The 25,338-nt window shown below is 48.2% G+C and overlaps 1 protein-coding gene across 2 annotated transcripts in view; it reads right to left on the bottom strand.

The window, feature by feature from the left end:
* The window catches only part of HP1BP3 (heterochromatin protein 1 binding protein 3), a 901,708-nt gene that overhangs the window by 706,327 nt on the left and 170,043 nt on the right, over nucleotides 1-25,338 (bottom strand). For both annotated transcript variants that reach the window (XM_069610338.1, XM_069610339.1), the window contains exon 3: nucleotides 16,129-16,288. In XM_069610338.1, the coding sequence (XP_069466439.1) occupies nucleotides 16,129-16,288 (160 nt within the window). The remainder of the gene's footprint in view (nucleotides 1-16,128; nucleotides 16,289-25,338) is intronic.

The raw sequence follows: 25,338 nt of genomic DNA on the forward strand, positions 1-25,338 counted from the left end.
ATAGGGATGTAACGGTATTATGGTATACCGTTAAAGATACTGTGAACCACTTAATTGAAATATAATAACCGTCACATTGTTTATACCGGTATATCGTTCATACCGTTAAGTGTGCTTTTCAATCTGATTTGGAAAGGCTGCAGTAAGCAAGTGCCGCGCAGTCTTGGTAAGGCACTGTTGGATGTGCCGTCTGCCAAGTAGTTTCAGTGGTTTTTAATGCCATTCCATAAACCACACGTGCCTGACACAAAATCAGTATGTTAGCAATAGGAAGAATAAATACAGTGCCAAGAAGGAAAAGGGTTTACTTTTTTTTTTTAATTTACATTTTTCTTTTAAAGCGCTCACACAGCCCGCGGGCATCGAGGCACTGTTAAAGAATTTGTTTTTGTCTTAGTTGCGTATTTATAACGCGCTTAAACACCCAGAGGTTTCTAAGCGTGGACCCGGGGATCGAACCTGTGTTGCTTCGTGTCGTCTTGCTTCCAATGCACGCACGTTGCTGAGCGATCCTCCCGGGACTTTGGTTTGGCGGCTTTGGGGTTTATATATTTATAATGGATAATGTTTTCTAAACATATGACAATGGGGAATTTCCCTGGTTCTATCATTGAATTTACATATAATAAGTCACACTACGAAATGTACTCATCTCGGTGGGTATTCCCTGCTGCCATACCAAAGGGTAACATGTCCATGATTACCTTTTGGCCCGGAAGTAAACTAAAGGCTGCAACGTAAAGAGAGTGCGTGTGCATGTGTATGTGTGTGTGTGTGTGTATGTATGTGTGTGTCTATGTGCACAAACATATACTACCATCAGACTCCATTGATCTGTGGCATGCAGGTTATCAAGATGGCACCATGTTCATCTTCACCAGTAGCCAGTGGGGGAGCTAAAAGACTAAAAATGATAACCTAAGAAAAGCTATTCAGTTCGCTTTGCCAGTCGCAGCAGGGTTCTGCTCCCCGCCCCCCCCCCTCCCCTCCTCTCCTCTCCACACGTGTGTTTGTTTGGTGGAAGCAAGGGGTGGCATTTCAGTGGAAAGTATGTTGAAACGCCCAATTCTGGCCCTGGGTGCCTGGTTTTGTTTGTGATGATAAATCTGACAATTTATTTGTTAAGATTAGTTAACTGCACTTGCTATACCACGATAACCATGATATACCGTCATTTGGCAAGAAGGTTATTGTACCGTCATAAAACTAATACCGCAACACCCCTACTGGAGAACAGTTACAGGTAAGTAACCTGTTCCTTCTCCATCGTGAAGTCTGGCATGGATTCACATGCTCATGAATACAAGAATACATAGCAGTACACACGCACAACCACGAGAGGTGTCAAGGCTCAACATTAAGCATTTCAACAACTCAACATTAAGCATCTCTTACCTCCTCACCAGGCTCACCTTCAAGCGAACAGGTTGCACAGCACTGCCTGGCCGACTCTGGACTCCTCCCTGGAATCCCAGTCGATGCAGTAGAATCTCGTGAAGGTGTGCATCAACCTCGACATAGCAGCCCTGCAGATGTCCAGAAGGGGCACACCAGACAGGAACGGTGTAGTAGCAGCGATCGCTCTAGTTGAATGGGCTCTCGGCCGGACGGGCAACGGTTGGTTTGCCAACTGGTGATAGTGCATGATGCAGCCCGAGAGCCATCTGGAAATGGAAGCCTTCGAGAGGTCCTTCCCTTGGTTCACAGGGCCAAAGTTCACCAACAGCTGTGATGTCTTCCGAAAACTCTTCATGCGGTCCACGTAGAACTTCAGCGCTCTAGCCACATCCAGCGAGTGCCAGGTCCTCTCAGCCGGCGACAGGAAGAAAATAAGTAACACCAAGGGCTCGTTGAGATGGAAGTCCGACGGCACCTTGGGTATGAAGGAGGGGTGCGTCCTCAGTACTACTGTCAGATATGGAGGTCTACAGGAGAGGGCCTGATCTCTCCCACTCACCGTGCGGAGGTGATGGCCACAAGAAACACTGTCTTCCACAATAGGAACTTCAGCAGTGCCGAATGCAAGGGCTGGAATGGGGGACCCATGAGCTTGGTCAGAACCACGTTGAGCTCCCACGCCGGGGCCGGAGCCTTCACCGGCGGGAACAAGCAGAACAGTCCTTTCATGAGCTCATTCACCAGGCGGTGAGACCACAGCGGCAACCACCCCGGAGTTCTGGTTTAGCAGGAGATAGTCACCAGGTGTATCTTGGAGGTATGTGCCAGCCCCGTCTTGGCCAGCGACAGCAAGTACGGAAGCACTTGAGGGGCCGTAATCCTTAGAGGGTTGATCTTCTGTGCAGGGCACCAGACAGAGAACCATTTTCACTTATGTCCATAGCACGAGAGTCGAGGACGCCCTGGCCTTTGCAAGTACCTCCTTGCTGTCCCCCGTGATATCGTAGCCTCCGAACTCTATTGCTGCACGAGCCAGGCCTGCAGGGTCAGCGATCCCGGGTCGTGATGTAGGATGGCGCCTCCTTCCCTGGCGAGAAGATCCGCATCTATCGGCTGTTTGACTGGCGGGCCGCTGACAAGTCCCGAAGGTCCGGGAACCATATCGGCCACGCCGGTACAACGAGGATCATTCTGCAACGGGAACATCTGAGTTGACTGATGAGTCGCAGAAGCAACGGCAATGGTGGGAACGTGTACAGAACAGGCTGTCCCAGGGAGAGGGAGAATGCATCACCCATGCTACCCGGCTGTGGAAACCTGTTGGCGAACCTCCGGCACTTGGTGTTCTCTGCCGTCGGCGAACAGGTCGATCTGGGGACTGCCCATCATTGGAATAGGAGATCCACTTGATCCTGTCGAAGCTCCCACTCGTGACAAGAGCGCAGCTCCCTGCTGAGTGAGTAAGCGACAGTGTTTTTCACTCCTGCCAGATGAAAAGGTGCCATGAACATCCCCTGGCCGACGGCCCAGTGCCACAGATCCTGCACTTCCTTGGATAGGGCTGGGGATCTGGTGCCCCCTCTGCTTCTGGATGTAGAACATCGTGGTGGCGTTGTCGGTGAAGATCCGTACCACTTTGCCCTTGAGGGACGGAAGGAAAGACCAGAGGACCCAGAGAACGCCCAGAGCTCCACGACGTCCATGTGCAGGGACCTCTCCTCCGGGAGCCAAAGGCTTCCTGCGTGGAGATCTCTGGTGTGCACTCCCCAACCCTCCATGGAGGAGCCCGTCGTCACAGTTTCTTGGTGCGTTGGGTTCTGGAAGTCCATGCCCGTCACGAGATGCGTGCGGGTGCTCCACCATCGGATCGCATGACGGAAAGTCGAGTTGAGGGAGATCTGGTCTTCGAAGCTCCCCGTCACTTGCCTCCAACGGACGTCGAGGAACTCCTGCAGTGATCCCATCCGCAGCCTGCACAGGCGCACGAGGTAGATGCACAATGACATCATGCCGAACAGGGACTTGAGGGACCTCATTCTGGCCACTTCCATGGTCGACAGCCGTTGGACTTTGCGCATATGGCCTTCGTCCTCTCCTCCGAGGGTGAGCCAACTGCGCCACAGTGTTGAGTCCGGCGCCCAGGAACAGAGCGTCCTGCTACGGTACCAAGTGGAACTTCGCAAAGTTGATAGAAAATCCCAACTCTGTGAGCAAGCAGACAGTCTGCGCTGTGTGGTCGACGAAGAGTTCTCTTGACTTTGCTCGGATGAGCCAATCATCCAGGTAGGGGTAGAGGTGGACCCCCTGCAGGCGCAGCCGCGCCGCTGTTGGTGCCAGGCACTCTGAAGACCATTGGGGCTGACTTCAACCCGAAAAGCAGGGCCTTGAACTGATAGTGCCGCCCTTGGACCATGAAACGTAGGAACTTTTGATGTCCTTTGTGTATGGGGATGTGAAAGTAGGTATCCTCCAAGTCCAGCGACGATAGGAAGTCGCCTTCCTCCAGCTGTCCCAGCACATGCTGAAGGGTAACCATCCGGAACTTCTGGGCTTTGATGCATTTGTTGAGGCGCAAAAGGTCCAGGATGGGCCGCCAGCCGCCGGGCTTCTTTCGGACGAGTTCTATTGCGCCCTCTCAACATGGCTCGTACCTCCAGAAGCAGCTGTAGAACGTAGTTTTCTTTCCTGGCCACAGGAGGGAAATGGGGGGCACCTTCTTTGAAACTCCAAAGTGTGCCTGCATGCCGACGAAATTTGCCAGCCGGCCTCCCACTGGGTTGCTTAGGTGGGGGCCCCGACATCACGGCCGGTTCAATCCTGTTTCGCCAAGGCCTTGCCACCCTGGGCTCCTTGGCGATGACAACAGTATCCACCGGGCTTGCTGCGACCTCCAAGCTACCTGCCACGAGGAACGGGCAGCTTGGCGGTACGACGAACTGCCGCAGAATCCTTTGGAGGCGCCTTGAGATTTGCCTCCGGAGATCTGAAAGGACGGCAGTCGTTGATGAAGTGCCTAGGGCACGGGCCGTTTCAGATGTCCGCTTTGATGGCCTGTAGGGACTCGGCCACAGCTTTCCTGAATAGGTTGTTTCCGTCGAAGGGCATGTCTAGCACCCTGGTCTGCATGCCCTGATGGAAAGCGATGGCCTTGAGCCAACCGCGCCAGCGTAGGCAAACGCTGTTGCCCATCTGGCGAAAGCCAGTGTCTGCGATGTCCATGGCCACCATGATGGCATGGTCCGACGCCACCTCGCCCTCCTACAGGATTACAAGGGCGTCAGTCCTCTTGTTGTCTGGGAGAAAGTCCAGGAGGGGGAGATCTCGAACCACAGCTCCCTGTCGTAGTGTGCCACGATCGTAAGTGCGTTGGCCGCCTTGATGGCCGTCACTGCCGACGAGATGACCCGTCGCCCCATGGCGTCCAGCTTCTTCCCCTCGCCATCCTGTGGGGAAGTGGAAGTTGATGCCGTCGTCCCTGCCGATTTCCTCTTGGCTGCCGTGGAGACAACCGGATCCAGGGACGGCTGTGCTCTGAGGCACAATGGAGCAGAGTCTGGGACCCGGTACTACTTCTCGTACCGGTCCCTCTTCACAGGGGCCGTGGACGGGTTTTTCAGCAGGGACAGTCCTTTGTGTAACGCTCACCTGATTCTCGCAGAGGCGCCGGTCTTGACTGGGCGACTACCGTATCTTCAAAGGTGATGTGCAGCACCCGGTTGGCTCTTTGGGCTGGACCTCTGTGCCCTGTATGCCTGACGTGCAGAGTAAGATGTCTGCAGATAGAAAATACGGGGTTAATGAACTGGGGTTATTGGAGTGTCCCTATCTCTTTCCTCTTCTCCTCTCCCGTAGACCCCCACAGGTTAACGCTCTCACCTTAGGTAAGTGAATGCCGAGCTCTCCATCTGCCTCGGGGCAGGGTGCTGTAACCAGTTTCTTCACCGGATAGGTAGCGCAGGCCTCTTGACTTCAGAGGACTGCTGTCCGTCGTTTACTGCACGAACGGTAAGTGCCGAGTAACTCAAATGTCTTTAAAGTCTTTAATAATGATGTCTCTTGTTTTGCAGGGTTCCGGCGATGGCGGATGACGGGCTGAAGTGCCTTGAAGATGGAGCCCGTGTGATGAATAGAAGCGCCTGGAAGCACGTAAGTAAGCGCTTGTTGCCAGCTTCACAATGCGCTCTAACTGTCTTTTTATTTTGCAGGTACAGTACAAGTTCGGAGCGGCTGCAGGGTGCCGGGATACCCACTGGGTTAGATGTGGAAAGGAGTAATGGCACGTGAGTATTAAAGTTCCCCAATGTCTTTAAACGCACCTTGTTTTGTCTTTCAGATGCGGGATGCAGCGCCGACGGCCTCCGGAGCGTGCGAAGAGTTGGTAAGCTTTTGTTTTTCAAATGCCGGAATGCAGTGTGAAGACCTCCGGAGCGCACGAAGAGTAGGTAAGCCTTTGCCTTTCAGATGCCGGAATGCTAACCTGTTCTTTCTTGTCTTTATAGGTGTTGCTGAAGACTGGATTCAGGATGGTAAGCCTTTTTCCTTAGGCCCAGGATCAGATGCAGAAGACACGATGAGCGTTCTGCTGCAGAGGATGCAGAATAACGCAAAGCAAGATTCATCCACCGGGTGTGGTTTAAATAGCCTCCTGTAGTGCTTAGGTGTCTCCTTCCACAGCCACGCCTAAGTAAGAAAAGAGTTCCTGGTAAGAAAAGAGTTCCTGCCTTCCAGAAGAGTTCCAGTGTTCAGAATCTAGGGAGTGGCTCCAGCCCCACCCAACAGGAAAAGTAGTTCCAAACAGAAGAGGATGAGAGGCTCAACTGGCAGGCAAGTAAGCAGCATGGTCTGCTGCAGGTAAGTCCACCCAAGCATTATGAGCCCGGCGCTTCCAGCGCTGGGACTGGGCATATTTATGAGCCTGGTGCCACTGGCGCCAGGACTGGGTCCAAAAGGTCCCCATTGGGACTGGTTGGCACTCGGAACCTGGGTTATGGATCTGCTTCCAAGGGAGTTGGGAAACCCTGACCTTTTGGAAGCAGAGATCATGACACTTTGTCGCAGATGTCATCCAGTAACGGGACTGAGAGGACAGTCTTCCTCTTGGCCTCCCGTCGTTGGTAGAGGAAATTTTCCTTCTTCTGCTCTTCGGGGCATAGCTGGAAAAGTTCCGATGCCCTGGCGATCATGGCGTGAAAGGAGCCAATTTTGTCAGGGGTGGGGGTGGGACAGGCAGGGGATAGATGGGAGATCTGTCCCGTGGTCACCACCGTCGTTGTCGTCTGTCCCCATCGTCGCCGTTTTATCCCTCGGTGGAGGGATTGGAAGGTGAAGGATGGAAGGGAGGCGGGAGGATTGATTTGCCTCCGCTTGTTCGGTGGGCTCCCCAACAGTCCAGGCGCCACTGGATAGTCTGCTGGGGGTAAGGGCAACCGTGTCCTTATCTCAGTACACAGGTTCTGCAAAGCCATCAAGATTGCTCCTGAATTGTCCTGTGGCGTAGGCATCGTTTGCGGCAGGAGCAACGGCTGGGGCGCGGGGTCCTCCGCTTCATCCAAGGCCCACGGCTCCACCGTTGCTCTCCACGTCTGCCTCGTCGGGATCCCTCCCGTAGGCCTCAAACTTCTTGTCCAGGATAGCTTTGACGCCAGTCAGCTCATCCTCGGAGGTGGTATCTGTGTCTGTTATGGCTACCGTGGCCCCCCCCCGCTTTCTCATCCCGGGGTTTCACAGGGGTCTTCTCTATAGGCTGGAAAGATGATTCCTGCCGGGGTGGCAGGGAAACTGTAGGCCCAGAATTAGTCTCCACTGGGGTAGCCTCCACAGGCTTCGCCAGGGCTGCCACGACTCCTTCAATCGAGGCCTTCGCCGGGTGAAACAGGGCCTTCACCTTAGGGGGGGAAGGAGGGGGGGGGGGGGTCACCACCTCGCCCCCCCCCTGGCTTTCTCTGTCAGGATCGACCAGGGCTTCTCTCAAAGCTTACCTGGGTTCTCAGACTTCCTTTTCCCCCCCGAGCCCGAGCGTTGGCTCGTGGATGATGGTGGTGGTGGTGGTGACATTGCGCCCTGCCTGGCAGCCGGGGAGCCCGAAACAACAGCGCTCCCGGTGCCTGTGGACTCGCAGTGCTTTGCCTTTTGTTGGGCCCCCGTCGCCGGAGCACCCTCAAAGGTCTTAGAAGACCGCTCGGACCTCTTCTCACCTGCTGCTGTGCTCTTCACCTCCTCCCCGTCACCCAGTCGTTTAGGACGGTCCTTCATGGTACGGACGGACATGTTCTTGCAGAGCGCACAGTCCTCCTCCACATGCGACTTGTCAGCGTGTAGGCAGTAGAGGCACAGAGAGTGCTCATCCTCAAAGACGTTCTGCAGTCCACATCCTGGGCAGTTCCTGAACCGTTTAGATCCAGTAGGCGTTGAATCTCTATTGTCCTGGGCCATGTCCGAATCAGGGTAGGCCTCAAAGGTCTACCGGAATCCTCTAAGAAGTGTAATTTCACGAAAATCTGCCCTTGAGGGGCGCAGAAAATTTCGAAATGGGTCCCCGTTGATGAGAAGAAGAATCGGTGGAGCCCGAGGCTCGAATCGACCAAAAAAAATAAGGGTAAACTTCGAAAAAAACGCAAGACGCAGTAAAAGCTTGAGAGCTACTGCACGAGGACTCCTAACACTTGAACGTGCGGTAAAAATCTGAAGATGGCTGCCAGAGGAGGGGCTTAGGTAGAGGGCAGTCATTGGCTGGGGGCAGTATGACCCCCAGAGACCAGTGATTCGTTACTAGTAGAAAGACAGTTCAGAAACGAAACAGATTTTTCTGTACCAAGGATTCCTAGCCTGACGACAGGGAATATTCATGAGCATGTGAATCCATACCAGACCCCATGATGGAGAAAGAGGAAGTTTCTGGTTTGATGAGGTCGCAGAGGTCCACCGCTGGAGAACCCCACTGCTGGAAGATCTAGAACATCAGTGTTCCTCTCCCACTCGTAACTCGCTGCAGATTGGGGGCTGAGGGAGCCTGCAGCCACATTGATGTGACCTGGAATGTGCACAGCTTGAAGCCAGACATTGCGTTGGATAGCCCAATTCCAAATTTGGATAGCTAGGTCCACCACAAGAGACTTGGTGCCCCCGTTTGTTGATCTAGATCATCACTACAGAATTGTGCAAATTCGAACCATATGTTGGTGATAGGGGGTTGAAAGGCCTGGAGCGCTAGAAAAATAGCCAGGAGCTCTAGGTAAATGATATGGGACCGCCTGTCTTTGGGCGTCAACAAATCGCACACCTTGAGGTGACGCACTGTTACTCCCCACCCCAGAAGGGAGGAGTCTATCTTAACCGTTGCTTGTGGGCAGGGCTCCTGGAAGAAGGTCCCCACTGAAAGTTTGTTGGCGGAAGACCGCAATTGAAGATCTGCCATCATGCAGGTTGGGACTGGAATCTGAGTCTGGATCTGTGAACTGGACCAGCAGCTCCAAAGAACAAGCTGAGTGCGCCTCATTTTGAGGTGTGCAAGAGGTAGAGCTAACGCACCAGAGGCCCAGGAGTCTCTGGAACTACCAGGCCGACAGGGGGGGAGGACTGCAGTAAGAGCTGGCACGTGGTCGAAAGGTCCGCAATCCTGTCTTCCATCAGGAACATTCTGGTATTGACGGTATCCCAACGTTGCCGCTTCAAATTGTTCTCATTGGTACGCCCCTCTGAAGGACCGTAGATGTAGCCATGCCCCTGGTGGAACTAGCTCTTACACCTTCAGGAGGGTCTTTTCCTGCGAGCCTGTAACATTCTTATAGTGTCAGAATGATCCATCTAGACAAGGTCTGTTTGGAAACAGCCAGACCTAGTTTGTGTCCTGTATATCAAATGAAGAGTTGGTCATCAATTCACAACTTAGACATTCAGGAGATGTAAAAGCTTAATGCTCTCCAAGGGTCTAACCTTTTAAGTCTTTCCTCTTCCTTACCAGGATAAGGTGAAGGATGGAAGGAAAGTAGAAATATTTTCTGACTCAAGTGAAAGTCTGAAATGATTTTGGGCAAAAAGGAAAGTTTGAGCCTTAAAACAATCCTGTCCTTGTGGAAGATGGTAAAGGGTGGCTTGGATGAAAATACCCGCAACTCGCTCACTCTACAGGCTGATATCAGAGCTACCTATAGGATTGCTTTGAAGGTTAATACCCTTAACAGACATGTGTGGAGACGTTCAAATGGAGCACACATCAGTCATTTAAAAAATCAAATTAAAGTTCCCAAACCGGAACCTGGAAATGAGATGGAGGGAGCACATTAGTGTGCCCCTTTAGGAATTGAATCCCAGTGGAATTTTGAAATAGGAACATTCCTCCGACTAGCGCCGCCAAGTAGCCTTTAATGGTACCAATCCGGAGGCCAAGATTAGCTGAGGATAGAAGAAAGTATAAAACATCCAGAGTTTTACATTGAAAAGGATCAACATTCTTTTCCTTGCACCAGTCGCAAAACATTGTTGCTGGCCTTCTGGCTGAAAGCAACGCCTCCATTACATCATCAGGGAGGTCCCAATACTTATGTCTTAGCCTTTCAGATTGTGTCTCTTGACCTTGGGATGGAGACCCTGACCTCCCTCTCGCGAGAGAAGGTCCTCCCTTTGTGGAAGACGCATCGGAGGACAGATGGAAATGTCCAGAATGTCTGTGTACCACATCCTCCTGGCCCAATCTGGGGCAATTAGGATGATGCATTTCCCGAACTTTCTCAACCCCCTGATCACATAAGAAATTACGGGGACTGGAGGAAAGACCTACAGTAGTGGAAACTCCCAGTCCACTACGAACGCGTCTCCTAGAGCTCATCTCAGAGGAAAGTCCCTGGAGCGGTACAGATCGCACTTACGGTTGACCTCAGTCACGAACAGATCCCCTTGAGTGTTCCCCAAAGGGCGACAATCTCTTTAAGATCTTCCTGAGCTAGTTCCCACTCGTGGAAATGCTCTGCCTGCTCAGAGCGTCCAATGCATTTTCTCCTCCCAATCCTGGAGTTGGAGGGCCTGAAAAATCTGAGAAAGTGTGACCATCTTGAACCAGTCCTTCGTGAGGAACTTGTTCAAACATCTCAAGTTTGAAGATGGGTCTCAGTCCTCCGTCCTTGGGTATCAAAAAATATGGCGAGTCCCATCCCTTGTTCCTCTCCACTACAGGCACTGGTTCTATAGCACTTTTCTCTAGCAGGGTTACAATCTCCTGCACAAGAAGTGGATCCGGAATCCTCAAAGAGCGGCTCCCCGGTGGATTGTTCCGAGGTCTCTATAAAAGGAAGGCAGTATTCGTGGGATACAGTTCCCAGAGCCCAAGCATCTGAGGTAATGGCTCGCCATTCTTCTAGATGCTGAGACAGCGGACCCCCCCCCCCCAAAGGTGAGCTGTGACTGAAGACCTCCGAGTGGCTTTGCGGCGGCTGATGCCAAAGCCAAGGGTAAGGAAGCTGCTGCTTGAGCTGGCTTGACATCTATACCACATCGACGACGAGGAACTCTTCTCTGGCCTCTGACTGGCCATTCCTCTCGCCCTTCTAACTGAAGAGTAGTAGCGAAGAGATCTACCGCTCCAAGGTTGCCCACTAGGACGAAAAAGGTTGAGGTTGCCTAAGATGTGGCTGCTGTCTTTGAGGTCTACAATGCTCTGGTCAGCCTTGTTGCCAAAAACATGAGACCCGTCAAAAGGGATGTTGAGAAGCCTAGATTGCACATGTGCAAAACCAGACTTCCTCAACCACGCAAATCTGTGCATAACGGTGCTGGTAGCCATGGATCTGCTGATGCTATCCGCAAAATCTAATCCAGATTGAAAGGACTCGCACATGGCCGCTTTGCTGTCTTTAACAAAAGACAAGAAGCCGTCCCTTTCGGGAATGTGCTCTGCCACCATGGAGATAGTCACAGAGTATACGAAAACTTTGCGAAGGAAAAAGAGAAGGTGGCAGATTAGTGCCATGCTCCCTGCAGAAAATGCCTTCCTCGTCCATCCATCTATGCGCTTGTCCCCATCGGAGGGATGGTAGGGTATGCTGCCTGTTTAGAAGTAGTCGTACCTGCCTGCACCACCAGATTCTCCGGTGTGGGGTGTTTCGACAGGAAGTCTGGGTCGCTACCGGAGGGGTGGTTATTTTTGTCAAGTTCTTGTCGACTGCAATTCTGGAGTCTCCCAGTTCCTAGCCACCCTTTTTTGCAGCGCCATATGAAAAGGCAAAATAGGCTTAGTCTGTGGACCCTTGTCCAGAATGTCTGAGGTCATCTAGGTCATAGGGCAATGGGGCCCTACTCCAACCCAGGTTTTCAACAACTTTGACATGAGTTGTGCAAGATGCATCCGCATGCTCCCAAGCCTCCGGTTTTCCAAACTCAAGTTCGGGCAAGGCATCTACCCCACTTGCTGTCTGTAAGTTGTCATAAAAAGGTCCTTCATTCTGGACTCTTCAGAGATCGAACTCTGGCACATTGGGTGTACTGTACTACAAGCCAAATGGGGCTTCCTCATCTCTTCCTCTTCAAAAATAGAAGCAATTTAAAGAACACTTTATTTGGGAGTGGAGCATATATTTTGTCAGGTTGTGTACTAACAGGCGGTAAAGTAGTCGATATTTTCTTCATCAGCGCCGATTTAGGAGGGGCGCTTGGTACTGACGGCGTAGCTGGCAAATGTGGCGCATCTAGCATCGAAGGCGTGGATGTCGATGGCTTGGCGTGCGTCTATGCCGGCATAGACAACTGACTAATGGTTTTTTGGATCAAGGCCAACCAATGCGGATAAGGTCTTTTCCCCGTGCTCGAGGGGGGTGCAGATTTTCGGACTAGACCTCTCCGGCTTCTTTCAAAGGCTCAGTACATGCATGGCTTTGTTTTTCAAAAATCATTAACATTGAACCCTGAAAGCCTCCCACTCGGCCAGAGTGGACTTTTTAGTTGGGCAAAGAAGAAGAGTTGTGTGAGCCACACCTTGACCTGGATCGCTTTGCCTTCTTGCTCCAAGGAGAGTCGCCTCTCCACTCGTCAGTCCAAGGTTTTGCAGATCGGGTAGGAGATTTCATGGGGATTTTTCCTACCTTTAGTTTCGCCTTTCCGTTCTCACAGCTTTTCCCGTCATGGACTGGCATTTCGAACAGTTGGCAGTGTCGTGGTCCACTCCGAGGCACCACGAGCAGATACAGTGCGGGTCAGTGAGTGACATTTTTGACCCGCAATCCCGACACTTCTTGAAGCCGGACTTTGGAGTCGACGGCATCGATGAGGAAGACATTCTACTAGAGAGGATTTTGTAACCACGTCACAAGAGGAGGAGGCGTGCCACATTTCCCTCGAAACTGTCGCAGAAAAATATAACGAAGCCAACGGGCGCTGCGTGTGCTATATATGCCTTCGATTACATCATTCTCGGCAGAGGCCTTCGAGGGACATCCACTCAACACCACTGACGCACAGCGCACTCTGCCGAAACATTTTTTTTCCAAAGCAGCTGAAGCTGGACAACAATTGTCAAAGGAGAGAAATGGGACTATGCGAAAGATCAGTTTGCGTAATTGACGATTTCCGCTGATTCACCAACGGCCCAAGGAGGAACAGGAGCTGAAGGACTGGAGTTTGGCCCTAGCAGCCTGTGGGCAGGACTTCGCAGGAGGCAATCATCCAAGTAAGGAAATACATGAACTCCTTGCAGTCTGAGGAATGCTGCAATGAAGACATCTTCTTAAAGATAAGCAGTGCCGAGCTGAGACCAAACAGAAGCACACGATACTGGAAGTGTTTAGTTCCCACGGCGAACCGCCGATATTTTCGATGCTAGCTCCAGATCGAATATTCATGCAGGCATCATGAAGGTCCACCTATTTGGCAGGGCGTAATCATCTTGAATTTCTCTTAGGGTAGAACTTGGAGGTTGAGGATAGTGCGCAGGCCAGCCTGGTTGGGTTTGGGCTCTGTAAACAGACAGGAGTAGTAGCTCCACAAGGGAACAGGTGCCACTGCTCTGAGGTCTATATGTTTCTGTACCTCGGCTCTGCAGGAGTGTGACCCAGTCTGCTGGAGAGGAGGATGAGAGGGAGGAGTAAGAGGGGGTTGTGGCGGCGGGGGGCAAGTAGAAGCCCGCTCGGGCGACAGACAGAACCAAAAAAAAAAAAAAAAAAATATCTGTCTTCTGTGATGGTCTGCCACGCCTCCAGATGAGACGAAATTAGTCCCCCCCACTGGAGCATCTTGTGACCGATGAAAAGCATCTTTTAGATGGTTTATCGGCAGGGAGACCACCTGTTGCCAAAGAGGAGGCCGTTGACCAACAGAAAAACCGGCCACCTTGCCTTTGTATTTACAGCGAGGGCCACCAGTGGGAGCCTCTGCCTGGCGGTCCTGAAAGCCTCTGAAACCAGAGAAGGACCTCGTTTGAGACGGCAACCTCCGAGTATAAGAGGCATTTGCTGGGGTTTTGGCCAGGACCGACAATGACTTGGCAGTTTCGGTACTTGCCTTGGTAGGTTCCTCGTCAGTGGAGGAGTGGAACTGTTACTTACCCTCGATGAGGAGATCAAGCACCTGGTCCTGAACTTCCTTTGAAATCTTCGTAGCATGCAGCCACGCTTGGCGGGAAAAGTCTATTCCGACCACAAGGCCCAGAGCGGAGGAGTCTACATGATGGCCCGTGACAGCCAGTAGATCCTGCGCCAGGGCTCTGGCATCAGATACGCCGCCCTTAAAGTCTTCGAGCCTATCTGGAAAAATACAATCCTGAAACTCAGCGAGCTCCTTCCACAGCCTGACATTAGCTGCCGCCAGGATACGCTTGGTATTAGCCTGACGCAGCTGAAGAGCCGAACTGGAAAAGACCTTTTCCCAATGGAGTCAAGAAGCTTGTCCTCCTTGAAAAAGATCTGAGATGCTGCAGTGGAGAACGTAGAGGCCAGCTTCGACTGGAGCGTAGGTGTTGCCCAGAATTAGGTTTTTCCCAGACCTTACAGGCCTCGGCCAGGACATCCTTCTGAAGCAACAGGCCGGTGCGCTCCTGTGTCGACAGAGGGACCTGCACAGATATTGCCAGAGCAGGTGCCGGTTCAGGCGGCTTAGGGCAAGTTTCCTTAAATAAATCCTTAAAGTACGCCTTCATGGGATCAGAATGCATAAGCGTCTGAAAACTTGTCAAAAAATGCATCCTCAGGCGAAGGTCTAGGCTCTGGAGTGGATAGAGGCCGCTCGGAAGTGGCATACCCAAAGGATCACCAGAGGATGGTTGCCAGGATGGTCCTCCACCAACTGGATCCACGTAAATCAAAGGAGCAGACGTAGGAGGGAGCGAGACTGTGTGCAGCAGAAAAGTCCGAACACGCCAATCCATTGGAGGGCAAGACAATCCATTGGAGGGCATAACGGATTCTTGTTATCCACAAAAAAGTGGAAAAGGCTGCTCTACCCCAAAACGGGCCCCTCAGTACCAGCCATGGTGAACGTTGGTGTAAGAGGTAGTCAAAATGGCCACGGGGGTTGGACTGCCACTTTGTTAATGCCCTAGGTGAACTGTGTCACAGGTGTAAGTGAGCCACAGGGGAGTCAAGGGACTTTTTAGCCTTGTGACAAGGAACCTCGGCACAGCCAGTGCTAGCAGATCTAGAGAGTTTCTGAGACACCTTAGAGACTGCTGATGAATTAGCCCCAAGTGAGGGAACCTCAGCAGAGCCAGTACTCGAAGACTTAAGGTGTTCAGAAATACTTTTTCCAAAAACAAACAGTGGAGGTATGCTTGGTTTTTCTACAGCTTTTTTTCGAGATCAATGCTCTTTCTAGGGCTTTTTCTACTTTATGGCTTATCATGATTGCCAATTTCTACAAATTGTGTACAGCAAATAACATTCATGAGAAAAAACGGTTGGTATATATACCCGAACTGGTGATATTTAATTTATGTAAAGGCTTCTGAACATCAGCCAATAAGCGTAAACCTGAAATGACAAGGACCACCCAAACACTTTTTTGTACTACAAGTTTTGAAAAGGGATTGTTTGGTGGGGTCCATATATACAAATTCCCAACAGTATCCAAGATAGTCTTTTTAGTACAAATACAGGTACTGCCATTATGGGGATTAACATAGTTTCTTGTTTTTGCTTATCTATAGGTGTGAGGGCCATCTTCTGCCAAAGCATTTCCCTTACTTTATTTAGGCATGAAATCCCTGTAAGCGTAGAGGAAGAGGGGTTTGGTTGAGACTTTGGATTTAATAAAATGGCCTTGTTTGACAAATCATCTGACAGTTGTCCGCCTCACATTTCGGACCCCCACAGCAGAACCCTCTCCAAACCTCAGCACAAAAGGATGAACAGAACCAGTCTAAAATCTGCAACTTCAGGTTGCATACAACAAACAAGCTTTTGAATTGTTGAGCTGCCTTTCTAGCTGTAATAGTAATATTTTCCTGGTGAAGACATTTGAATATGATATACATGAGATTTTGCTTTTTTCTTTTTAGAGTTAAAGGACATCTTTCACACAGGTAAGATTATTTTAAAGGCCCCTAAATCCTCACAATTAAAAATGCAATGTAGAGTGCTTCCACCAAACATTCAACTACAACACAGGTTGTATTCCTGGCCTCAACATTATATAGGGCAAGGCAACAGAACAGAACAGACATGAGCAAATTATAATGCTACATTATGATAAAACAGTGAATTTCAGGCATATTTAGAAAGGGGAGATTTAATAAATTAGGATGCAGCCCCCTACTCTTTTTTGGTGTCCTCGGAGGGCTTGCTTTCCTCCTTCTCCTCCGCTGCATCAGCTTCAGGGTCCTTGGGCTGTTCTGTCTCGCTAGACGTTGCAGGAGGTGTCTCAGTCTCCTGCTCCTCTCCCGTAGAAGCAGATTCCTCCGAACTTACTTCAGCATCTGTAAAACAGTGTGACGGATAAGCCACCGAGGGGATCACATCATTGTATGCAGGCTTACAGAGCATAATGAAAAGAAGCACATACACCTAAATCACCAAATGTGCACTCCCAATCAGGACCTCAGACTCACACTCCAGTTAAGAAAACACGTTGCTTACTGTATGGACACATTAACTCCTAGGCCATTATCCATCATCTACTTTCCTCCATTCAGACTAAACATTCATGCCCCAAGACCAGGAGCGTGTGTCAATCAATTGTCATAAGCACAAGCACAGCAAGAGCTATGCCTGGCTCCGGTATTATCGCACATCAATAAGATTTAATACATGCTATTAATTAATACAATTTAACTTACTTCATGGGGATAGTAGGGATTAATGGACTATAGTAGTCACTACAGCAAATTGCTGTTACAACTATAAATACATCAATGTCTACCATGCTGAGACTACATAGACACACAGAATAGAGAAGAAGAATAATGGCAATGGTTTTAAGATCAAGATATATTAGAAATTAAGGAGGCAGAATGAATATTCAATGGGGCAGTTGGTCCACAGTTTAAAAATAACCAATATTTCGCATGCTCTAAATCAGGCTTCTCAAATCTTGAACACAAACCCGAATGTAAGTGACCATATATAACAAGAAAATGGCATTGGCATTCCAACAAAAAAATTAAAAAAATAACGACCGATACTTCAGTCCTTTTTGAAGGGTACGAATTTGCTTCACATGAAATCAAACTCAATTTAGAAAAGTGGTACCTATTTTAAGCTTAGAATTATGTCTAATTTCATAGCTGACCCCTCACAGTCTAAGGATATTCATACAAGAAAGTCCCACATGTCAAAGAAAGCGGATCCAATCATAAGTGGGTTTATTATGGGCCCTAGGAATATAATACACAACGTTAAGAAGCCTAAGGAGCCAGAGTCAAATACAGTCTCGGCCTGGTTACATCAAAGAGTGGGCAAAAGTTGCATTACAACGCAGGAACGGAGAGTCCTCTGGAGGGTGCATATTAACAGGTGTTCTACGGGCAAAACAGATTGCATTGTTATATAGTATGCGGTTGAAGTGACTTACCATTGTTTTGAGCCAATGTAAAAATCGGTGGAACAGGACTTCCATACCAAGTTGAAAATTATTTTGTCCTGATATTTTGTGTAATTTGTAGGAATTAGGCATCTTTATAGGGGCTTTAATGCTGGCAGATTATGGTGTTCATTCTTTTTAGGTTATATATGCGTTTTATGTTCGGTCAATGCACTGAGGCCTATGGGCGTGTTGCTCTTATATAAGAAATACACTAATCTAAATTATGATAAGGCATCCAAGTGCCTCTTGATCGAGACAAAAGTCTGTGATAGAACATACAATTTGTCACGGTCACAGCAATATCTAATATATTGAAGCCCTATATTAACCGTTTAACAAGGTACTCTTCCACTAGGTTTTGCAACAGACCTACGATTGAACACAAAATGCAATGCTGCCAACCATTGCGCATGCATAGGAATTAATCCTGTGTGTTGGCGGTAATACAATTTCGATGCCCAGATTCCTACTTAAAATGTCAATAACATACTACAAAAAAAATCTAAAATAGTAAACATATGCCCGATCATACAGCGCCCACAAGTATGGGAAACTTAAGGATAATAATTATGCAGACTAGCATCTAAATAACGTAGCTGAAGAAATGTAAAACATGTAAAGTGGTTATTAAAGGCAGAACCCAGCCTGTGCTAAAATACTTGCTGTGCTGGTCTGCATGTACAGTTTGAAGTGATTTTCCGCATTTCCTACATCGACAACCTATGCACTAAGAATTTTAGCGTAAAGGACAGAAAGCAGTTTCCCTTTGCCTTGAGTAACTATCATTGCGAAATCGGGCAAAGGTTTATAGTTGCACTGGTAAGAAATGGAACAGAAATGTTAAGTATAAAAAAGGTCTACAAGAGATCTACTTAAAATACCTCCTAAATTGCTTCAAAAGTAAAACCGGTCCTCTGCGAAGAGATTACCCAGGGTATGAATCTGTAGTTTGTAAAAGGTTTCATCCTAAACTTTCAAAAGGTAATAGTGAGGATTGCGGCTATATGAAAATCACGGGAAATCAGGATCATGTAGGCCGGTTCTCCCCAACTTGGTGTCCAATCTGGATCGGGTTTGACAGGTTCAGGTTCCTACAATCTTTTCACAACCACGAATCTATGAGTTTAAAAAATACCATCAGTTGGTTGTTGTAGATTTTATTATTTGGCTTGATTTAGGGAAAAACGTACAGAGGCCTGGCAACTTTATTCTCATAACATACCTCGCTATTTTCAGACATGATTTTTGTTAAAAACCACAACTAGAAAGTAGCACTGTAGAATAAAATGCTTGAGGCTCATCTTCCCCCCCCCCCCCCCCCCCGAGACTATTCCGATTTAAAAGTGAAAAAGGAATCGAAGGCCTAGGATTTATGGTAAAGAAATACCCAATTAACCCATTCTATTTAGGGAAAACATTGGAGTAGCACTTAGTAAGCTCGAGATTGTTGCCTTATCCATTCGGCAGAATGTCTTTAATTAAAATGATAATGCCCACATTACTCTGTTTACCAATGATATTTATCAATACTTGGACACTATGCTACTGGAAGTCATTTGGGCTGAAAGTGTTAGGATTCGCTGGAAAACCTTACTGATCCCTTGGAGTTTGGTGGACTAGCTCTGCCAGATTTAGAAATGGCATATAGTGGCCAAAAAACAGCTGTCATGGTTTTTCTTCTCGTCCAGATCGACCCCATTTTGGCGATTAGCCACTGCAGCACCTGCACAGTTTAAAAAAGTTATTCTCCAGGGTATGGCATGTAGTCGTAGTTATGCCGTGGTTAAATATATAGATCTAAATCGCCATATGTCTGCCGGTCTACTATTTTCGCCCTCTCAGTACGTCTCTCTGCATATATGTATAGCACAATGCATTAAAATTCCCTGACATAAGGTCCTGGTCATAAGAGACCTGTACAATAGGCCAACCATGGAAATAAAATGGGATCCCATACTACAAAGTACTGGAAAGAAACATTCAATAGAATCAAACGCCTTTCCAGCATCCCAAAGAACAATTTGTCGAAAGTTTTAGTTTGAGAAGATGAGGAAAAAGTCATTTTGTATTATAAAAAAAAAAGGTAGATTGATGCCCTCCTGTTCCTCAGTGGATCAAATTGTATTTATTCCAGGTCAGAGGAGCAGGTGGTACTAGCAGTAGCAGGCATTTGCATAGCACCTTTATCCCATTATTATTGCCTCAACACACTTGTGGTGGGAACACCCTCAGTGGACCGAAGTCCAAGGTGTGGGAAATTGTGTGAAGGCTAGAATAACTCTGTATATTTGGCCAAGAAAAGAAGGGGGGCTGGCCGGGCATGATAAAGATATCCATGAAGTCAGGCAAGTTGGTGGGTGCTGGATGGAGAGGATTATGAGCGATAGCAAGAAAAATTCATGAAGTGTCCAGCTAGACCGAATTTTGTCATAGGTGGTCTCTTCATTGTGATGGCATATATGTTGTGCACTGTGTTTACGAACCTGGAGGAGCCTAATGTGTCCAGCTAGACCAAATTTGTGTTATGGTCGTCATTGCATTCTAAATGCGTGCGTGTAGGTGGCTACGGCCAAAGTTCACATGTACCTTGATGCTCAGATGGAACCTTGTCTCTGAAGTAGAGTGATAGGTCATCTGTAGAAGGCCATGTTATGTGTAGGTGCAATGGGCATGCTGGCCTGATGCATATAGCACAATAGCCCGGTTGTCCTGAAAACACAGGATTCCAATTTCAAGTAACTAGTAAGTGCATTTATCAGCAATCCCCATACATCTTTCGACAGTAGCCAGGCTAACAGCATGGATCTTATAAATGTGCAGTCAAATGTGCAATAGGCAAGAAAAACCCAGTACGTTTTACGTGCAGTGGGCAGGCTATCCTAGTACATTCCATGTGGAATATAATGGTTAAGAGCTATTCTACTACATCTTCAAAGTACAATAATCTACATCAGGAATCTTCCAAGTGCAATATCTAGGCTACCTGTATACATCTTTGTTCAATTCATTGGCTATCCTCACAGCTTTCTAAGCATAGAGACGGGCCAACATCAATCTTCCAGGTGCTATACCAGGTCAATTGCAATAGACAGGCTATCCGAATACATCTTCTCAGCAGAATGAAACCCATCCCAATGCATCTTCCAAGTGCAGTAAACAGTCTATTCTCAAATCTTCTAGGATAAATAGTTTGTCCTCATACCTTCAGGGGGCATTAGACCGGTTCTCTCTATAATCTTCTTACTGCTATGGACAGGATACCATAATAAATCTTCAAAGCGTAATAGAAAAGCAGTCGTTGAGTGCAAACCATTGCCCACTCTCCAAATACATCAAGTGCAATCCAATGCCCTATGTGAGGAACTTGAGGGCATCCTCACTTCCACTCCCTGAATATTCCTCTCAGGTGGCCAGGGCAAGGCCATTGATCTTGGATCATGATCCTGGGTGTGGATGTGTGAGGGAGAATCACCTGGATGGAGGGACCTTGGGGAGGGAGGAGAGGCTGTGTTTGGGTGAGACCTAGGATCTCCTTTGCCTTGTAAAAAGGAACTCTATATGCCCAGTCATTGTAGGCTATATTCAGTCTTTGCCCCTTTATTCTACTCAAAGGCTCCCACAGTCATTTCACCTTAAGACGGTGACGAGGAGGAAACTGGGAGTTATGCACACTTCCATTCATTCACACCACTGTGGTATCAAAACAAGGAAGAGGGCTTTGGAGGAGTTCCATTGTAGCAGCCAGGTATGTCCAGATAATCGGCCCAACCATAGTCAGGCAATTGAAGTTAAGGACTTACACCTGCAACCCTTTAACAAATCACCGGTGTATACAATGGGTGACCGCCCAGCAGTGACGGAGGAGGCTCGGAGAGAAACAGCATGGAGAAAGACGCAGCTTGCAGAAGTGGAGCAGGCTGGAGAGGAACCAGCTAGAAGGAAGATGTGCTGAGCAGGAGTGCGAGAGAGACGCCAGGGTCAAAGCTGGCCCCGACAGGGTCGAGAAGCCTGCTGTCCTCCCTGCCTGCTGTCCACAGCAGGAACTGTGGGGCACCAAAGCCTCCCGACTGCTGCCGCATGCAGAGAGAGTGCAAGAGGTGCTCTCCGTAGCTTCTATTGAGGGAATGAATAGCTACACGATTCCTGGTAAGCGAGAGATGCTCACTGAGGCTTCCGTAAGGAAAAGGCAGAGCTTAAAGAAGCCAGGATGCAGAACAGAGATGCCCGCAGGAGCAGTCGCATACCGGTGAGTGCAAAGAAGGGAGCACTCATACCAGGGCACTGCATTGGCTGGAAAACAAGCACATTTGAATCACAGCAATTGTAATAAGTTTCAGTTCGCTCAGCAAAGTTCAACCAAGCATTTTAGAATACTGAATAAGATGCAAAGTGTTAGATAGTTTTGAGAAGTGAAACAAGCATTATTGAATACTGAACTAAATGAAAGATATAATAAGCATATGTGAAGGCAGTAGGAGACAAAAGAACGTGAAAGCAAGGTGGTGGAAAATAGTTACCACCATGGATACAATTGTATGGAGATAGAGGTTGTGGCAAAGCCAAGAGACTGCAAAAGAGAATCTGAAATTTGTTGGCCAAGAACACAGGTTCAGAGAGAGAAAACCTGTGCTGTCGAAACACTATATAATAAGAGAAACATAAAGTGCCTAGGGTTATCGGTTGCGTGACCTGTGATGGGTAGACCCGTGTGGTACGACAACTGCAACCTAGACCGAGTGACCCCTACTTGGAAGGGATCAAGGAAAGCAAACGTAAAGAAGCTTGTATCGTGCAACGGTTGCTAAAGTGCATGAGAAAGGCATGAACTATTGAAAAACCTGGATGACTAAGGAGTTGAATTGGAACGGATTTGAAAGCCAGGATATTTAAACTGATGATTATTTTGAAGCTGGAAGAGCAAACTTCTTGGGGAAGGGAAGCCCAAAACCTTTTTGAACTGTGTTGAACTCCTGGGGAAGAGGAAACTGAATAGAAGGAGGAGCTGGAAGAAGGTCAGAATGTTTGTTTTGAACACCATTTCATTTGCTGCTTACATCCCTACACATTATGTATTTATATTTGAGAGCAAGTATAGGTTTTGGACACAGACTTGCGTTGAACATATTGACACAGACTAGCCTTAGTTTTCTTTAGGTAGGGAAATCCCACCTTAGCATAGGGCAAGTTATGCCTTACTCCATCCTGAAAAGAAAAGAAAACCTTTTATTTGAAAACTGGGAGAGAATGGGAGCCTGCAACTCTGCCACCAAAAACCTGCTTTTGTGAAAGATACAGACTGTTGCAGTAGAGGACTTGAGGCTTACGGATCAACTGGCCAAAGTAATTGCCATCTGTTGAGGAAGTGCTCCCACAACCCTCTGGAGAAGGGTTAAAGAGATCTGTCGTATTGCGGAAAGATTGTTCACCAAATTGGACCAAAACTCTCTCGATGGGTAACGTAGCATAGCAGTCAGGTTTCAGGAGAATATGGGTGGCAGCTAGGTACAGTTAAGCCCAATAGATTAGTGTATTTTGTATAAACAGATGCAATAAAAATATATACAATTTTCAGTGTAGTATTCCACATAAGATCTTTAATAAAAACAAATACCACCAAGGGTTATACTGTTGCAGTATATAAACAGAAGGGGCCCTTGGCAAGACCATACCCACTCATTAAACCAGTTTCAGGATAGGCTCCCGACGGCAGAACACCCTACACCAAAATGTTTAAGGAGGGAGGAAAGTGGATTCCAAGACATGTAAATTCACATACATATATTCATAGAACCAAAATACCAGGGCATAACAGTATTTACCGGCTACCTCCAATACAGGGAAACAAATCGTTCCAACATAAGAGTACTGCAAACACAGTACTACATGGAGAAGGAAAAGGGTTACAACATGGGCAGAATAGTCACTTATAAATGGTATATCAACATAGGCAACAGGTCCCGAGAGCATACAGGCCACAGGAGTCAACAGAGACACAGTAGCAAAAAGAGTCACACTATCCAATGCTAGCCTATGGCGGATGTTTGGAAAATACAAGGGGGCTACCAGAGGTGGTAGAAATGGGTTCTGAGTGGTGTGGCATAGTTAAGCGCTATGTAGAACACATCGCCAGTTCGCTTCGCTGGGCCCAGGGGCCAATCCTCCTCAGTATAATATAGAAGGCAAGAAAACCGAGAACAAGGGTGCAAGCATGGTCATCCCCTACAATCAAAGCCCAAAACTAGTTGGTGACCCAAACACCACCAAACCGCGATTCCCAATAGTGACAAGATGGTGCAAACCAGCAAATCCCATAGGACGCAGAGGCGCGAGACCCCGCCGACTGAAGTGACGTATCAGCACTGGGGGCACTGAGGCTTCAGTCTTGATCGAACCCGAAACAAGCAGCATCTGAACTGAATGGGTAAGCACAACCCGAACAGAACGATGCAATAGACTCAGACAACCCTTCCCGGCCTCACCAGCACACATGGGAAGAGCTCAATGGAATGAATCGGAGGAAGGGTAAAAGCAAAACAGTACGAGAGGTGCAAGTCTTGGAAAAAGGGCAATCCTGAGGGGGATTACATTACGGAAAAACCCAAAAGGTTAATTTACAGAATTAACGTAAAAGATGAAGGAAAAACCCATAGGGGCATGTCAACTATGAGGGAGGAGGAAGACGACCATAGGCTGCACTAATGGATACCCGAACATAAAGAAGCTGTGGAAAATAGCAAACTAATAATAACTTTAGTCTAGAAAAGCACAGACTTTAAATAAAAAAAAAAAAACTGCAATAATATCAACCTGGTTCTTTAGGGAACGAGGGCACTCGCCTCACTCGACAGGTTGCAGGAACAACCCCCTCCCCAGTGAAAATTTGCCACATGCCCTGAAGAGACCGGTCCCACTAATTAGTGAACAAACAAAGGTCCTTCATTATCTCCCTGCCAAAACTCATGAACTTGCCGAAAAAGTCAATGCGCTACATGCCCAACATGCAACTTTGCATCAAGGGCAGGCGGGTCAAAAAACAAGAGCCTGACTAAATAACTTCAGGATGTGCGGAAGCCCCAAACTTCAACTTGCATACATTCGTAGAAGACCTATTTTGTACTATACTTCAAGTTCCGGACAAAACAAGGGTGGCATTGAATAGGACTCCAAGAACAAATTACTTTCCTCTCAACAATGTTCTTTCTGATGGACGTTCGTCCCACGGATTCCTCATCTGTGAAATCCATCTCGCAGGACCAGCTTCTCTTCTGAATCATTTCCGCAGCCAGGGGGCACTGCGGTTCGTGTCGGAAAGGACATCTAGGCCAGTATATGAGGCGCTGCACCCTGTGACTTCAGTTCCACCCTCTTTCTCTTAACACTACTACAGTGAGTGACTGCAGAACTAAGGTGTACTAGCTACCCCAAGAGGGGCAGGTAGGTCGATGAGGCATCAGTTGGTGAAACATCCATCAGAAAGAATATACATGAGAGGCAAGTCATTTGTTCTTCTAATTGACTCCTTCTTCGCATAGATGGTTTTACGAATGATACCAAGTCAGTACAACCGCCTGGGAGGAGGGAGGTTAGCAAGGACACCATCTAAACCAGAAAACTCTGAAGGAGATTACTGCCAAAACGAGTGTCCGGACCAAACAGAATCCAAGCAGTAATGCTTAGTAAATATATATGCAAGGAGGCCCACATGGCTGCTTGGCAAATATCCAGAACACTCATTCCGCGTTGCAGAGCCAACGTGACAGCCAAACCTCTGGTAGAGTGAGCACCGAGACCTTCAGGGACCCACTTGGCAGCCAGGTCAGAGCATTCTGAGATACAGAGAAAGATCCAACAAGACAAGGTCCGTTTCATAACAGCCTTCCGTGCTCGGGTACCAGCGTAACCAATAAAGTGTTTTTCTCCCAAGTCATAGAGACTTAGATGGCA

Source organism: Ambystoma mexicanum, chromosome 8 (assembly GCF_040938575.1).
Source record: "Ambystoma mexicanum isolate Mex_15411 chromosome 8, UKY_AmexF1_1, whole genome shotgun sequence".
NCBI classification, from domain to species: Eukaryota; Metazoa; Chordata; class Amphibia; order Caudata; family Ambystomatidae; genus Ambystoma; species Ambystoma mexicanum.